Genomic DNA, 16,166 nt, shown 5'->3' with positions numbered 1-16,166 from the left:
TGGGAAATGAGAGACACCAAATTGGTTTCAACAGTTTTTATGCGATAACAATTTTGTATGGTTTTAATATTGAAGGTTAGCCTTCGTAAAGGCAGGTATAACACATTAAGAGATTTTCAAAGACCATTACATAGTGTCTACCTGCAGTATTGTAGTCGTTCGCGAGAAATAAATTAAATTTTGAAAAACCAATTATTTAACAGAAAAAAAAATTATTTCTAGCTGTAAGTCATCATTGACTTCAGTAATACTATTAAATTATACACTATGCTTTAATGAAACACAATTTTGAAAATTAAACGACAGAAAATTTTATGGCCTAAAATCTGTTGAATCCAAGACTGCATATTTTGGTTCCTATATCCTTTCTCTTCCCCTTAACGCACACAAATTGTGAGTTTTAACTCTTACAATGCCAAGTGCAGAATGATATATGTATAGCAAATAAAATATTTTATTTCAATTCAACAAATATTCTTTTATTGAATGGGTGATTTGTAGAAAAATAACTATGAAAATACCTATAACTTACTTCTGTAGAAATGGCAGCAGCACAAAGATTTGTTTTTGTTTTCTTAGAGCAAAGGTGGGGTAAGCCGATTTTCAGCTTGCGCACAAGTGACCAACATCAAAGTTGTGCGACATAAGCAATGCTGCATTCTACCACACAAAACCTTAGTGGTAACATGACTGCTCAACGCTCATAGAATAGGAAGGGGGAAAAAAAAACTCACCACTGGTCTCAGATCTGGGTGTATAAGGATGTAGCCATTGTTGGTAACAATGAATGGATATCCATTGACACCAATCTGAAATTTCATCAGTGCAGCTTTATTAGGATAACTGGTGCAGCACACAGTTTCTTTCAAATCTGACGACAGTGAAGTGCGGAAATAATTTACCTTGAACGAGGACGCTCGCCTTTCAATGTCGTCGAGAGAAACATCAGTTCCAGCGACACCCAAGAGCTTTGCAGTGCGATTCTGTAATGCACAATACATAATCCATTAGACTGGTCCATAAATCAACTACATATATTAACATGCACATCTTGTTACCACGGACAAGATTTTACCGCGAATTATGGTAAAACTGAAGTAAATCTGAAATGTGATTTAATACACGGCACAGCATCTAAATACAAGCAGATAGACTGTGTAACTAACTTGAATAATGAAGCAAAGTGTAATTTTAAAAAAAATTAAATCAAACTCGAAAGTTTTTCACATTCTTAAACATGTAAAGTTTGATGATGATAGTTTATGTATGTACTTTGCACCAACAGTCAATGACTCAAGATAACAAACATGGCATGTGAGATTGGACCTTTAGAACTGTCAAAAATTCTCAAACAAAGCTGGTGACTTAATGTATTAATAAAAACAAATAATTTAAGAGAACAAGCTGTGGGGTCTAACACAGGCCTGAATGAAATGAAGGAAATCCAAGAAATCAAAATGACATAAATTTGTTTAAAAGTAAACTTGATACCCAGAACATCTAACCTAACATTGCTAAATTTAATTATTTTTTTATGACATGTCGAAGATGTATGTGTCGCTGAAAGTTTTTCAGGGTGAGATCTTGAGTAGGTCAAATACCAAAAAACAAACATGTAAAATATGAGTTCTTTTCCTCAACCAGGCAAGACAGACAAAAAATTGGAGCTCAAGGCCATGTTGGTTATTTCATTTCATTTTCGTTAAAATTACATCAGGGCTTTTCCTGTCAATTCATTGCAATAGCTCTCTTGCATTTTTTGCATTCTACCTCAAATTTTCTCAACAGATATTTACTTAATATTTTCAAATAGCATTGAAAATTTACGCAACGGTAGATTATCATGATCACTTGGCACTACTTTTCACTGGTCGAAAATTACATTCGGTAAACATCTGGGTGCAAAAATGTTTGAACCAATGAATGCAAGAGAGCTATCAGGGTAAAACAGCACGAACATTCCTTAATTAAGAGATGACAAGAAAATTAAATAACCAATTTCCGGTGTGCACGACCGAGCTCAAGACAGGTAAAAATGCTGCATGAACAACACTGAACACACACATCACAAGATAATCTTAATCTGGCAAGAGAACCTGTGTGTTCCTGTTAGCCTTTGTATCGAACGCAGGGATGGCGACGGACGTCATGAGCCGATACGCTTGCAGCTGAGGTTCTGCTTCTTCATCATCTCCACCCTCTCCCTGGAAATATTTTTTCTTATTTTAAAACATTACACAACACATAGGCTACACAGTTAATTTATACGAAAATTCACTTGTTTTCAACATCTATTTTTTTTTTTAAACTGAATTTTTACTTGTCATTTTAAGCTGGTTTCAACACTATGCTTTAAAATTATTTCCATTAAGATCCTCCGAATTCTCAAATATCATCAAATCTTTCATATTTGAAGGATTAAATATTCAATAAAAAGATTCAAAGAAAAATATCAGAGGAAATAGTGTAAATTAAAAAAATTCAACACTGATTACATCTGAAGTTTACTGGGTCAATTTGTTTCCTTCATACATTTCCTGTTACCATTCCCCTAGATATTGTACAATTAACATGTAATAATATTAATTATTACACTATATATTTATTATGGAAACTTAATTAGTGAAACAACCATTTAAAGTTTTCAACACCAAAGTTAATATGTTCATTAATTGGGCATTATTTTATTTTTGACCCTTGACACCTAGAATCGAGAGGTACAGTCGAGGTATTCTCTGGGGTTCAAATTCAAGAATCGGATTCGAGAAAAATGGGATTTGACATACCACTAATTTTAACTACATACATACATAACAATGTCTAAACCTATGAGTATTTCATGATAAATGATGTACAAATCTAATGTTGTTCAATGAAAACTATGTATTTTAACTAATGTAACAATAACAATGTCTAATGCTATGAGTGATGATAAATGTCATATAAATAAAAAAATTTCTATGTAACTATATATTTTTACTATGTTACAATGTCTAGTTCTATGAGGCTTATTGATTCTCATCATACATGACCTGTTTGTGTTGGAGGAAAGAGGTGTGAGGAGAATGTTGTAAGGATTGGGGGTGGTGACACAGTGTATGTGCATGGCGGTGATACTGATGGTATGAATAAAAAATTTTATGACCTGAAATATATATTACGTACTTAAAAACAGGGATTTACTGTAAAACAGTGCAATAATCAAATGAATTGGGGCTTCACATCTTATTAACAGTGGGGCCATTCAAGGCAAGAAATTTGCAGTGCAACTTGTTTAGTAGTACTTAAAATCCCTTACTTTTGAAATAGCAGAAATCACGTACGTCTGCAATCACTTGATGTCATTGAGCTGTACAACATTATTAAAAATGGTGACTTTATAACAATGAACAAGAAAACACATTAAAACTACAAAAAAAAATCATAACACTTCTGAATAGAATGTAACACACACAAACACGTGGGGAAGGATTATATACATAAGAATGTACGCAACCAAAATCAACAACACCAAAAACAATCACAAAAGGAAGTACAACACAAAACACACTATCTAATTACTATATGTGTGGTTAACAGTTGCCTATCTCAGCTTCTCCTTTATCGCAAATAAACTGTCTTATCTCCTCCTTTATTGTAATGATACCATTTTTTTTTTTTAAAATAGGTACATTTTGCCATAGAAAGTCGATACACATTTATATAACTGCTTGTGCATTAACTAAATTTTACAAATTATATGCATGGGTGACAATAAGTTATCTTTCTAACGTTGAATACATTGTTTCTTGTTAGAAATCCTAACGGTATCATTTTACTTCCTACAATTAAGGTGGCCGCCTGACTACGCCACCAAACTGCGTGCAAGAGCTCCGGAGGTTCACGCGTCATTTACAAAGCATTTAACATTTATTTGATAACAGTGTGTAACTACGAATAGGAATAGCATTTTAAAAGCCATTGCAATTGTCAATGGGCGTTGATCGAGGGGGGTGAGGGGTGGGGGGGCCCCGGGCCTCTACTGGAATTAAGAAGCCCCTCACTGAGAGTGCCCATTTGTACTTGCAAAATTGTAACTGTGAAACGGGTTTGATAAACATAAACGTCAAAACTATGCTTCATGGAAAACTTTCGGTATATTTTAAATGTTTTCCGCATATTACATGCACATAGGCCAAAATACAACATACAACATACAAGCACCCATCCACCAGCGATGACTTGTGTTGGTTAAAACCCACATGCAAAATTCTTTGGCCACGTGGGTCCCCCCCTTTGAGAATCCTACAGATTTGTGCCCATGCACTTGTATATGCAAGTTTAATTCCATGGTTTTGTCTTTAGCATGTCTTTTTAGAACAGTGAAAAAGGCTAAAAATGGGTGTTTTCGCGTACTTTTTGAGTACGAAAAATACTAACCTAGTATTGGAAAAGGTGTATGGAAGTAAAGTAAGCCTTTGTCTTTAATATTCCAGGATAAAATTACAGTCACCGCTTGAAGTCCCATAGAGGTGCATTACCAAAGAGAAGACTACACACCAGTTAGGTGTCTAGGGCAAAGAGGCATATGATGTGCATGCCAGTGTGGCCAGCTAGTGTGCTCACCAAAGCGGTCTCCGTAAGCGCAGAAAGAATTACAACAGGGTCTCGCAACTCAGAATGGGCTCCGCACCATGTGAGTCATCCCAGTTTTGGAATCAAACCACTGACCCTGGCTTTGCCACACAAGCATACTAAATTCTTTACCATGTCAACAGAGGAACCACTTTTGTTTCAAAACATATTCACATGCAATGAAAATCAAAAGATATCGTAAGTTTTTAAATCATTCAACTGAGGTAACAGAAATAATCATTAACCTGGTTTTCCACATAAAAATTTATATACTTAAATGAGCCCACTAACTCAGTTCGAAAAACACTCTTTATTATAGGGTCATAAAATTACAAAACTAAAATTAATTTTATTATTCAGGTGGAAGGTCTATGCTATGTACAACACAAGCAGTTGGTTGCAGGAAGACTGTTCAAAAATAAGCTAAAATGAATACGCAACTCTTACAGGCTGTTTTCGTATAAAACATCACTAGACTCACACCCGCAAACCATTCACTTTGATTACTTAAGACAAAGTCTCAGAATGCAGAACAACCATTTTGGAGACTGTTTTGCATGGGGCTAAAAGGGGGTGAAATTTTTCTACAGTGCAGGAAATGCAGGACTTTGGTTTTCCAGAGTGAGTTCACAAATAAAAATAGGTCTTACTGAAACACGTTAAAAGTGGACATCGAGCATGACATCAGAAATACATCAAAAACCATGTGCGGGAAAAGGGGCTGTCTACCTGTGAGGTAGCTTGCAGGGGAAAAACACACACTCAAATACCTCTTTAATATACAAGCTGTCTTCCTTCTGTTGGCTGAAATACAGCCCTTTATTACGTTCGTGGAGCAGCAACTGCTCAATTTTTTCAGGGCTGTCCATGACATCTCGTAACCAAGCAGCTATTTTAGGATCCTGCAAAGCATCAACTTCAGGGCTGAACCAAATGAAGGGTACCACCCCATTTGTTTCTTTGCTATGTTAAAATTAATTTTATTGGAGAAGCAAATGTATACCTACTCTGTTTGTAAACTTCTAATAACCAAGAAAAAAATAATACAAAACAAAACAAAAAATACTAGACACACAAAAAAAGGAATAAAACTGAAAAATTAAACTGAACCAAAACCACACAAAAACCAAAACATTGAAATGTGAACAGACGGTACAACAGCTTTAAAACTAAGTTCTACAGTAATGTGAATCAACCAAAAAAAATATATATATATATATTTTACTGAATGAGCGGATGGAAATGTTAAGATTAAAAACACCTGAGCTAAATTTTTAGGTCAGACTGCTAATTAACTGAGGAATTTGCATGGTAAATTAAAAAGAAACTTCAAAAAGAACTAAAAATCTGCGTAAAATGTTACCTAATCACATTGTTAAATGATAATATTTTGTTTAACTGCAAAAAAAAAAATAGTATATATATGTATATAAATTTATTCCACGATTTACCAATTTTTACCAAATTAAATTCTGGGCCAGACAAAGAGAAAAAAAAATATTTCAAGTGTTTTCAACTAAAGCACACCATCCATCAAATGTTCACCGAAGCAAGTGCGAAAAGCAATTGAATAAGTACATGAAAAAATACTTTTGGAGCCGACATTATTAACTTGAACGATCGCGAAAGCGCGAGTGAGTGGATGACTTACTGAAGTGTCCGCATACGCGTGCGTCCACACGACCGGGTGGACTACGCCTTGCAGCACCAGAGGGCGAGCGATGACATCGATGTACTTGAGCACTTGCTCGCGGACCTCGGTCATGTGATGGATGTGGACGTAGTATCCTGCCGCACACATCGCAACGTCACGAGTTAGAGACCGGAAAAACTTGCGGATTCATTCCGTCATAGGCTGAAATTCAAACATGTGAACAATTCTGCATGGTTCTGCTGTTGGCTCGCAGTTTAACTGGATCTCTCTCTGGGGCAAATGACAGACTATCGGACCGAAGAAGCCACGAATCACAAGCTACACGGCGGAGACGCCTCGCAAGTTAGCACCCAATGAACACGCGTTGTTTGCTTGAGAAATGCAGAGGATAATGGAGGTTATCCTAGAGGTCATTCAATCCGCGAATTTTTCGGGTCTCTAGTTATGAGTAAGTGAATGTTCTTTCCACGAAAAAAAAAAAAAAAACAATTGCTCATTAGTAGTGACAAGATTTTATTGGTTTTTATTTTCTAGGTCAATTTTTGTTTTTAAAACAAAATATTTCATTGTTTTTTGTTTTCATTTTTACAAATTGTGTTTATTCATAAAAATAGTGTATTACGTATTTAACAAATATGACATCAATATGTTTCTTAATACTTATTTAACCAAAATAGTCTCAGTTTGAATAATTTTTTTTTTTGGAATGTGTATCAAAGTGAAGAAAACAAAAAACAAGTCTACTGTTTGATACCATACAGACATGGCCACATGCCTGCAGAGAAACATCATTCAAAATTTGGGCTTTTCATTACATATTGATTTTTTTTTTATTCATATTAATAGTGACAAAAAGTACACATTAAATTTGAAAATATTTTTCGATTACAAGTTTTTTTAATTTTTGATGTAAAGATGAAAACTTCTATTTATAAAGATTGGATAATGATGAAATTTGTTTCTTTTTAATACACTGTGAAATTTTTAATGAACTTGTTCATGGTACAGTGTGTGCTTATTGTGTTAACCTGTGCTCTTGTACACCCTATAGTGGCGCATGCGCAGTGTTACTAAGATTAGTACAAGATGGAACATCTGCCACTGTGCAACAGATGTTGAAAACTCGCCGTCGCAAAGTGCAAAATTTACATATACCAGTAAAAAATCTTGGTTATAATACAAATAGTGTTGTGTGCCCAGAAATTATTTTGATTTGAATGTCCCCCGCTGCAAGGATCACCTACCTCTGTTCAGGCAGGCCAGCCACTGGATCTCCCGGACCTTGGTGACCTCGCGGCCGACCAGGAAGCTGAAGATGCGGACCGGGATGTGGGTGTTGTTGTTCTTGCGGTTGTACCGCTCGAAGACGTCCGTGAGGTTGCCGGGGATGCCGTCCGTGATCAGCATGATGGCCTGGTTGCAGCGGGCTCCCCCCTCGTCGTCGTCGCCGCATCCCCTCTCCTGGCGGTACTGCAGGGGCGCACAAACACCAGGGCAAGACTGCAGTGACCGCTCCGCGAAACCGACCAGTGTGCGTCGGCAACGGAATGTCTTACAGTTTTTTTAACAAAGCTTCATATGAGATTGTAACTGGAATCAGGGGCGTAGCCAGGGGGGGGGGGGGGGGTTAGGGGTTCAAACACCCCCCCCCCTCCCCTTAGCACCAAATCTTTAATTAATTTCTTATCCATCACTCGAACAAATTTCATAATTAAAATTAATAAAATTTTCACCATTACAATATTTAAACTTAAGAACCGAAAACTGCTAAAATAGCACTATTTCACACCTTAAAAACCAAATTTTCCCGGGGAGGGCCCCCCAGGACCCCCCGCTTTAATACGGGGGGGGGGGGGGGGCATGCTTCTTAACACTCCCCCACACACAAATCCTGGCTACGCCACTGACTGGAATCACGAGGCTGAATGTTTCCATTAACGGACCTGCCTAGCTGAAGACCTAGCAATTTGCCAGGACAGGGTTTAACATGTGTATCTGTGTTAGTGAGGCGGGACGCTCGCTGGTGCTTCTAGCGCGGTGTCGCCTCTGGACTGGCGCGCAGTCTTCTCGTCGTGCATAGGTTAACAGTGGTGGCCATAGCATTAGATGGCAGAGAAATGAAGATAAAGATGCAATACAAGTTCCTTGAGTACTTTCAAGAATCTGCACCAGATGTTTCATGCCTAAAAATTATTCTGAAAACATACATTTTAGCCATTATCACATTTTATAAAAATACAGTTTAAAAATGAAATATGGAAAACAGAACTACCCACTCACCCTCAGAGTAATTCTTAAATGCTTTTCGTAAACAGATGCTACTTGCATATATTGAGAAGTTTTCAAATTGCGTGGTTTTTTTTTCTGAACCTCTGCATACTGTATATGTACTCAGGCATCCTAATATTTACCATAATTTGGTAATTGTTCGCAACATCGAAGTCAAACAAAAACAATTCTGTGCATGGCAAATGGAAGAACTCGGCTAAAGAAGAAAACAAAATCATGAAATCTTACTGTATATGTGTTTCAAGAAGTTATCATAAAGTTTAAATTAGAGATGGACCAATCAAATCTTCAAATACCATCAAATCCTGTATACGAAGAATGCTATATTTGATGAAAAAGATTTGAAGGAAATAAAGTAAACTAAAACATTCAACACTGATAACCTCTTAAGTTTACTAGGCCAATATTTTTTATTCATACCTTTCCCACAAAATATTGTACTTTTAAGTATATAAATAAAATTAGAATATCTATTGATTCTGCAAAAATTCATTTGTGAAACAAATATTTAAAGGGTAGAATGTTTACAACTCCATATGTTTTTTATTTATTGTATATTAATTTTTTTTTTTTTTTTTTTTACCTTTTGCACCTAAATTCGGATTCGAGGGTATATTCGAGGTTCTCTCTTGGATTCAAATTTGCGATTCGAGAAAATCGGGATTAGACAAATTACTAGTTTAAATGTTTAAAACATGAACCCAACCCATTATGCTCTATTTCATACTTTAACATTGAAAACCAAATTTATTTTCGTTAATGCATGTTTCAAGATTACACGTTTGTACAGAGGCTTAGGGAAACAGGACCTTCAGAGTATTACAGTGGGATCAGAACAGTCTGGGAACCGACTCATAAAAATGAGTCCTGCCGGAGTGTTGGGATCAAACCCACAACCGTCACCGAGGAACCACCTCTTCCGGCAGGCAGGCCCCTTAAGGGTTCCGCCTATCTGGGCGCACAATCAGTGTGCAGTGCATCAGGAAAAGCCAGAACATTTGATAACTGCCCCAGACATCTAAGTGACGTCTGTTCATGAAAAGTAGGTATTTAAGAATATGCTGAGGTTGGATGAGTACTACTTCTGTATCCGAATTTTTGTTTTTAAACTGTACTTTTAGTACAGTGAAAATTACTAATATGCATGTTTTTAGAATAATTTTTAGGCATACAACACCTCGGTACAGATTCTCGAAAGCACCCAAGGGCCTTGCCTTACACCTTTATCTTCATTTCTCCGCCATATAATTTCATAGTTGCCTTAAGCACGAGAAGACTGCGCACCAGTTCACAGCCTTGCGCTTAGAGGTGATACCGCACCTCAAAAACACAGGTTTTCTAACATCCCTACTTAAGTGCCCATCACTTTCAATGCACATAATATGAATATTTAGTTTACAAACACTTAGAATGTAAGTATTAAGTTTTATATAAGTTGCATTAAAAATTCTAATTGCTGTACTCATCAGTTTCATTTTTTTTTTCCCTGCAGCTAATAAAAACACACAGATACAATTTAAGAGGTTTGTAAACAACAAAATCATATTTTTTTCACCTTCAAAATGAGTTAAACATACACGAAATAAAAATAATCCTGCTCATACCTGCTCTAATATTTCAAAAGCTTCAACAAATACTTGGCTAAAATTTGCTGATCCGAAAGTCTTCAGGTCTTGTATTTGATTTTTGAACATATTTTTATTTTCTAGAGTTGCCTGCAAATAAAAAAAATTAAAACTTAGGTATAAAAAAGGTCATTACTTTAAGCCAGAAAAAAAACACAACATAAATACAATTCATATATGAGTTTGCAGGACCTGACACACCACACGTCAAACAAAAATACAGATAACAAAATAAAAATGAACCTGCCACGAATCCCCATAAGTATCATCATGCAAGTTACAAGATACTTGATGTTTCAGTAACGATCGTAGGTTCAGATAAATAGTTAAGTAAAAACCTTGGAAAACTATAGATCTATAGAGAACATTTTGTAGACTAAATTTATGTGTTGTTACGATATCCAGAAATGATGCGCATGCATCTGACCATCGATGGGCGTTCTTAAGGCATTTCTGGCCATCGTAACAGTCTCTTTGTTTCATGTAAACTTGTCTGCAGGAAAAGTAAGATAAAATTTACTGTGTCAAATACATGCGTTTATAAAATAATTATATGGCTTACAAGTTGTGTAAGACATACAACACAAAGCAAAGCAAATAAAAAATACAAATATCTGATTCAGCTACTCTGCTGAGTAAACTTTCTTACAACATGGGCAATGCCTTTGAATGATGGCTGCACTGCACAAGCCCAGATGTCAGATATCACACAAAGTTTCAAGATCATATGTCAAAAGTGCCTTTTTTGCTTTTACTGTTGCTACATGTTTCTACATAGTTGAAGCACTTGATGATGAAGAAGATGAAAATGTTTCTACATGCAGCATTTTGATATTTCCACCAGTTTGCACAATCTCTGCCATCAGCTAATCCAATAAATAAAAAGTAAAACTTTCTACATATTTTTATTTCTTTTGGTTAGTTTTTATACTTTAATGAAAAATGCAGCTTTTAGACATACGACCTGTAATGATATTTTCCACTGCTGAGGTCTGAACACTGAGTGAAAAATTCTCATAAACGAGCACTAAGAATGCACCATTACCAAAATACTGATGAAACTATCAAGTGTTTAGATTCATTAAATACAATAGATTATTTATAGTGATTATCAACACTGCAAGTTAAATGTGTAAAAGCAGTTTTTTTTTTTTTTTTTGTAAAATCAAAAAAAATACCTAAATCTAAAGATACACAAGAATTTGTTCTAGTAAAATTTAGTTTCCAATTACAATTTTTTTTTGAGCTTAACATTTCAAAGGATTGATTTTAAGCTCAAAATGGGTAGTTTATTTTACTTCTTGTTATAATCACCTGGATGAATTAATGTAAATTGTATTCTACACGGTTGCACTGCTATCGGTACAGATACCAATTATTACAAATAATATGTATCAGCCAATTTTAACTGAAACACCTCACAGATGAATTTCCTCGAAGAAAAAAAAATTTAAAAGAGAGAGACTACACCTGAGCATTGCAAGACGTTGATTCTTGCAACGCACACTTAGAACGTTTACAGCAGCACAGTTAACCCATACAAAGGCCAGTTAGGTAACTCTGTTCAAGATAAGGTGAAGAAAATTTACAGATGCTGTAAGGAGCATTCATAACTTTGACAGCTGAATTTTGTGACATAGTAAACAACTATAATAGAGTCACATAGCAATCAGACTAGCGAACCAAGTAAACATATATTCAGCTATTAAAGTCTGGATGTTCTTAGCAGCACCTGTTGACAGTCTCACATATAATGACCAGAGTATATTCAAGAATGTACGTAACATTTTTTGTAGGTTGCACACTATGAAGCTCAATGTCTCACTGTATTTTTTTTTTAAGTTCCCACAAAATGCTTTTAATAGGGCCAAGATTATAGTTATAATTTTAGTCCAATTTTGTTTTTAAAACAGAATATTTAATATTTTTTTATTTCTATAAATTCTGTTATTTAATACTTATTACACCAAAATAGTGTGATGCTGGCATGCTTCATTATCACTATAAAATAATACGTATTAAGTTGATTCAAAAACAGAAACATCCCGAACAATATAAATTAATCTGCGAGCATTTGTATTTTAAAAGTGATTCAATTAGTGATGCACAATCATCAATATCAATTAATTTTCCTGGGCCATGCACTTAGGTAGAACTTTGGTTCTCAAATAAAATGAGTTGTCTGTAAACTCGGTTTACGGACTATTGTTTAACGTGACAAGGTCATAACATAACATTGATGAAATGACTGCATACTTTTATGAATAAAATTGAATCATTTTTTATTGAATTATCACTTTTTTGTATGGATATGTACTAAGAAGGAGTGAAATGAAATCTACAATTTAATTGATAAATTTACTTTTATTCAAATATGTTTATTACTTTAACGAACAGATTATTTTAACTATAACGTTTATACATGTTTGCCAAATAACTTCTTCCAATCTGTGTTATTCTGTTAAGGATAGGACGATGATAGGAAAAGTAGGGAACGAATGGGAGTTTTTCAAGTTTAATGTGCCTCGAAAAAGTCAAATCGATGGTTGTTCCAATCGAGTGGAAGAGAGATAGATGCGGCGCAAGTGTACGATGAGCATAACGGGACAGTGAGTCATCCTTTTTCGTGCGTGCAGCCGGCATTCATCGATTTATTAGACGTCACTTCAATCAGGGGCGCAACAACTAAATTTCCAAAGGGGGGGCAATATACCTTTTTATAAAGAATCATCGTTCCTCCCTATTGCAGCGGGGGGTCCGGGGGTCCTCCCCCGGGAAAAATTTATATTTCAAGGTGGAAAATTGTGCTATTTAAGCAGTTTTATTATCTAAAAATTGATTACACAGCACTTTCTTTGCCCCCATTTTCCCCCACTTCAAGGTTTCAGAGGGGGGGCAAAATACCCTTGCCCCCCCCCCCCCCCATGTTGTTGCGCCCCTGACGTCACTAATGACATTGGTTCAAAGTTGAAACACTAGAGAGATGACCTGCCTGCACGAGAGTCTTCTTGAAGCACGGCACGGTGTCGTACAGCGTGCTGTTGAAGTAGAAGACGTTGACGAAGTCGTTGTTGCCGAGCGTGTCGAGGATGCTGTGCACCGTGAGCCGGGCGATGGTCTGCCGGATGCCCCGCATGGAGCCCGTGTTGTCCAGCAGCACGACCATGTCCTTGGTGCAGGTGGCCGCCTCGATGAACCAGAACCTCGTGCGGCAGTCGAACACGTCCACCTCCTGCTTCCAGTGGAACGCTGGAGGGAACCCCCGGGCTCCGGTCACTCTCCGGGCATAGGGGCGATTCGAGGAGGGGGAAACGGGCGGAAGCTGATCACCGGAAATCAGTGGCGTAGCTAGGATTTGTGTATGGGGGGGTGGTTAAGAAGCATGCCAACCCCCCCTCCCCCCTTCCCGTATTAAAGCGGGGGGTCCGGGGGTCCTCCCCCCCGGGAAAAATTAGGATTTTAAGGTGTAAACTAGTGCTATTTTAGCAGTTTTTGGTTCTTAAATTTAAATATTGTAATGGTAAAAATTTTTTATTAATTTTAATATGAAAATTTGTTTGAGTGATGAATAAGAAATTAATTAAAGAATTGGTGCTAAAGGGGGGGGAGGGGTGTTTGAACCCCTAACCCCCCCCCCCCCCCTTCCTGGCTACGCCCCTGCCAGAAATATATCACAGTTAAAATTGGTAGCCCCTTTAAGTTAAACAACACATTTCTGATGTCTCGAAAAACAATTTTTTGAAGTTATACTTCTTTAGGGGCGCTAAGAAAAAAATTTATGAGAGTGAATTTTTTTACAACTCATGCGCACCACGCAACAAAATTTTTCACAGGATGAAAATAAGGCTACATACAAATAAATATTATATCTGTGCTTTTCTTATACTTTAGAGACTGAAATGAAATGCTGGTCCATATCATTAAAAACATTTATTTATTGTGAATATTAGTGATAGATATCGTGTTTATAAACTCATTCAAGTGTATTTTCAAGTGCATTTATATAAGGGAGGTTATGTTCCCATATGTATAATTTATTTGCATTATAAATTACAACATTATTTAATAAATGATTACAATTAATAAATTAGAATAAATTTTCAACATATTAATTTATTTTCATTATAAATTAAAATTTACCTCACTTATTTTCCTAAATTAAGTAATTATTTTTATACTCATGTTAATATTGAATACTGAGTATTTATTTTAATTTTTTATTTGATAAAATTTATACTTGACAACTGTATTTATAATATCACTCCAGTCCTTTTAATATTTTATTTAAGTTAATTATCGATATGCAAAATTAAAGTTAGTTTTTCATCACACCCAGTAAGTATAACTTCTAATGCACATACAAAAGTAAATTTTTTTAAAATTATGAGATTATGGAGGGACAGAGGAAGAATTGCCTTCATCATCCCTCCAACAGAACTGCCACTGTCACCAATGCAAGGTTTCCAAAAAAAACATCACAACTCTGACTGTTGGAAGTTCGCTAACATTGGCAGAGTCACCTTTACACTAGAAGGCTGTCAACACTCGCCACATAATTTATTTAATCTTAATGTCTCGTCGAGTTTATTGGAGACAGGCACGTATAACACAAGTTAGAAAAATCAGAGAAGGAACTCGGCCATGGCCTGTCCTAAGGAATGATCCTTCACTTGCGTATGGAAAACCACAGAAAAATTTAGATGGATGTACCTAATTTGAACTTGGTCTTCCCAAACACAACTCCAACACTTCACCTATGCAAAACCGCGTACAGTAGGTATACAACCACTTTAAAAACAAATTAATTTTTTACCGTGTGATGTCTTGCCAACAACGAGGTCAATAGAAATGGAGGTAGAGATAGAAAGCAGTGGTGGAGAAAATGGGATCACCCCAAGAAAACATAACAGCTCGCTGCAACTTCTGGTACATTTCCCACTTACTAAAAAATTCATAATTTGGCCCCACCTCGGCTCGACTTGGTAAGAAGCAAGCGATACGATCCTCAAACATCTTACAAAAAAATCTGAAATCACGTAATATCTGAGCAACAGGAGTGACTTGGACCATTCTGTGTTCTCAAGTTATGTTTAACAATCACACCCAAAGTTGTGCTCAGACCATCCATCCCCACGCAGTGTCTTGCCACATGAACAAGGTGCCTCGATAAATACGCAAACAATTCACATTTTTTTTCATTTTCCGAGCCATGATAAGGCTTGGCACTTCTCTCAGTTTCATCCAGAAGAACACTTTCAAAGCCCAAACAGGCCCGTAAATCACATTTGTGACAAGAGTCATGCTGTTTGCTAATAATCTAGCTAGTACCACGGGATTGTACATGGATTCAGCTTTACCCACGTCTACAGTTAAAACACTTTACATCCTAGTCAGTAGTCTGTGAGTGGTGCATTTGTGTCACTGAGGTGGGATGATGATTGTGATTGATGCTTGCTGGTTTTCTACCACAGTATCTCCTCTAAGCACAAGGCTCTGAACATGTATAGGACAACTATAATATTTGAGAGGTAAACCATAATATTAGATGGTGGAGAAATGACGATAATGGTGTAATGCAAAGCCCTCGAGTGCTTTCAAGTATCTGTTTCAGGCCTAAATATTATTTCGAAAACACACCTTTTAGCCCTATTCACTCTCCTAAAAATACAGTTTTAAAAACAGAATACAGAAACAAACCTACTTATCCGCCCTCAGCTCATTCTTAAATGGACATCACTCAGATATCTTTAGCAGTTATTAAATTGTGTGGTTTCTTCTGAAGCTCTGCCCACCATATGTGTGCCCAGGTAGGCTGAGCTCCTTAACCCAAAAGAACTAAAAAAATATAGTAAATTATATTTTATAACTGTAAATATTATAAATGTATCAAACATACAACTTAATCAATGGCTCTATATCACTTAGTATGGGTACGACATGTTGGGACTCAAGTGGTTAGTTTCAACGGAAAGTTTCATTTTTCA

The 16,166-nt window shown here is 36.2% G+C and overlaps 1 protein-coding gene across 1 annotated transcript in view; it reads right to left on the bottom strand.

The window, feature by feature from the left end:
- The window catches only part of LOC134540362 (voltage-dependent calcium channel subunit alpha-2/delta-4), a 67,395-nt gene that overhangs the window by 39,989 nt on the left and 11,240 nt on the right, over window positions 1-16,166 (bottom strand). The window contains exons 6-13 of the mRNA XM_063383043.1: window positions 13,175-13,431; window positions 10,162-10,272; window positions 7,513-7,738; window positions 6,266-6,402; window positions 5,385-5,516; window positions 2,097-2,204; window positions 903-983; window positions 735-809 (exon numbers count right to left, since the gene is read on the bottom strand). Coding sequence (XP_063239113.1) covers window positions 735-809; window positions 903-983; window positions 2,097-2,204; window positions 5,385-5,516; window positions 6,266-6,402; window positions 7,513-7,738; window positions 10,162-10,272; window positions 13,175-13,431 — 1,127 coding nt within the window. The remainder of the gene's footprint in view (window positions 1-734; window positions 810-902; window positions 984-2,096; window positions 2,205-5,384; window positions 5,517-6,265; window positions 6,403-7,512; window positions 7,739-10,161; window positions 10,273-13,174; window positions 13,432-16,166) is intronic.

The sequence above is a fragment of the Bacillus rossius genome, chromosome 16 (assembly GCF_032445375.1).
Source record: "Bacillus rossius redtenbacheri isolate Brsri chromosome 16, Brsri_v3, whole genome shotgun sequence".
NCBI lineage: Eukaryota > Metazoa > Arthropoda > Insecta > Phasmatodea > Bacillidae > Bacillus > Bacillus rossius.
The sequence above is the reverse complement of the archived record's forward strand: the minus strand, read 5'-3'. Positions and strand labels throughout refer to the sequence as shown.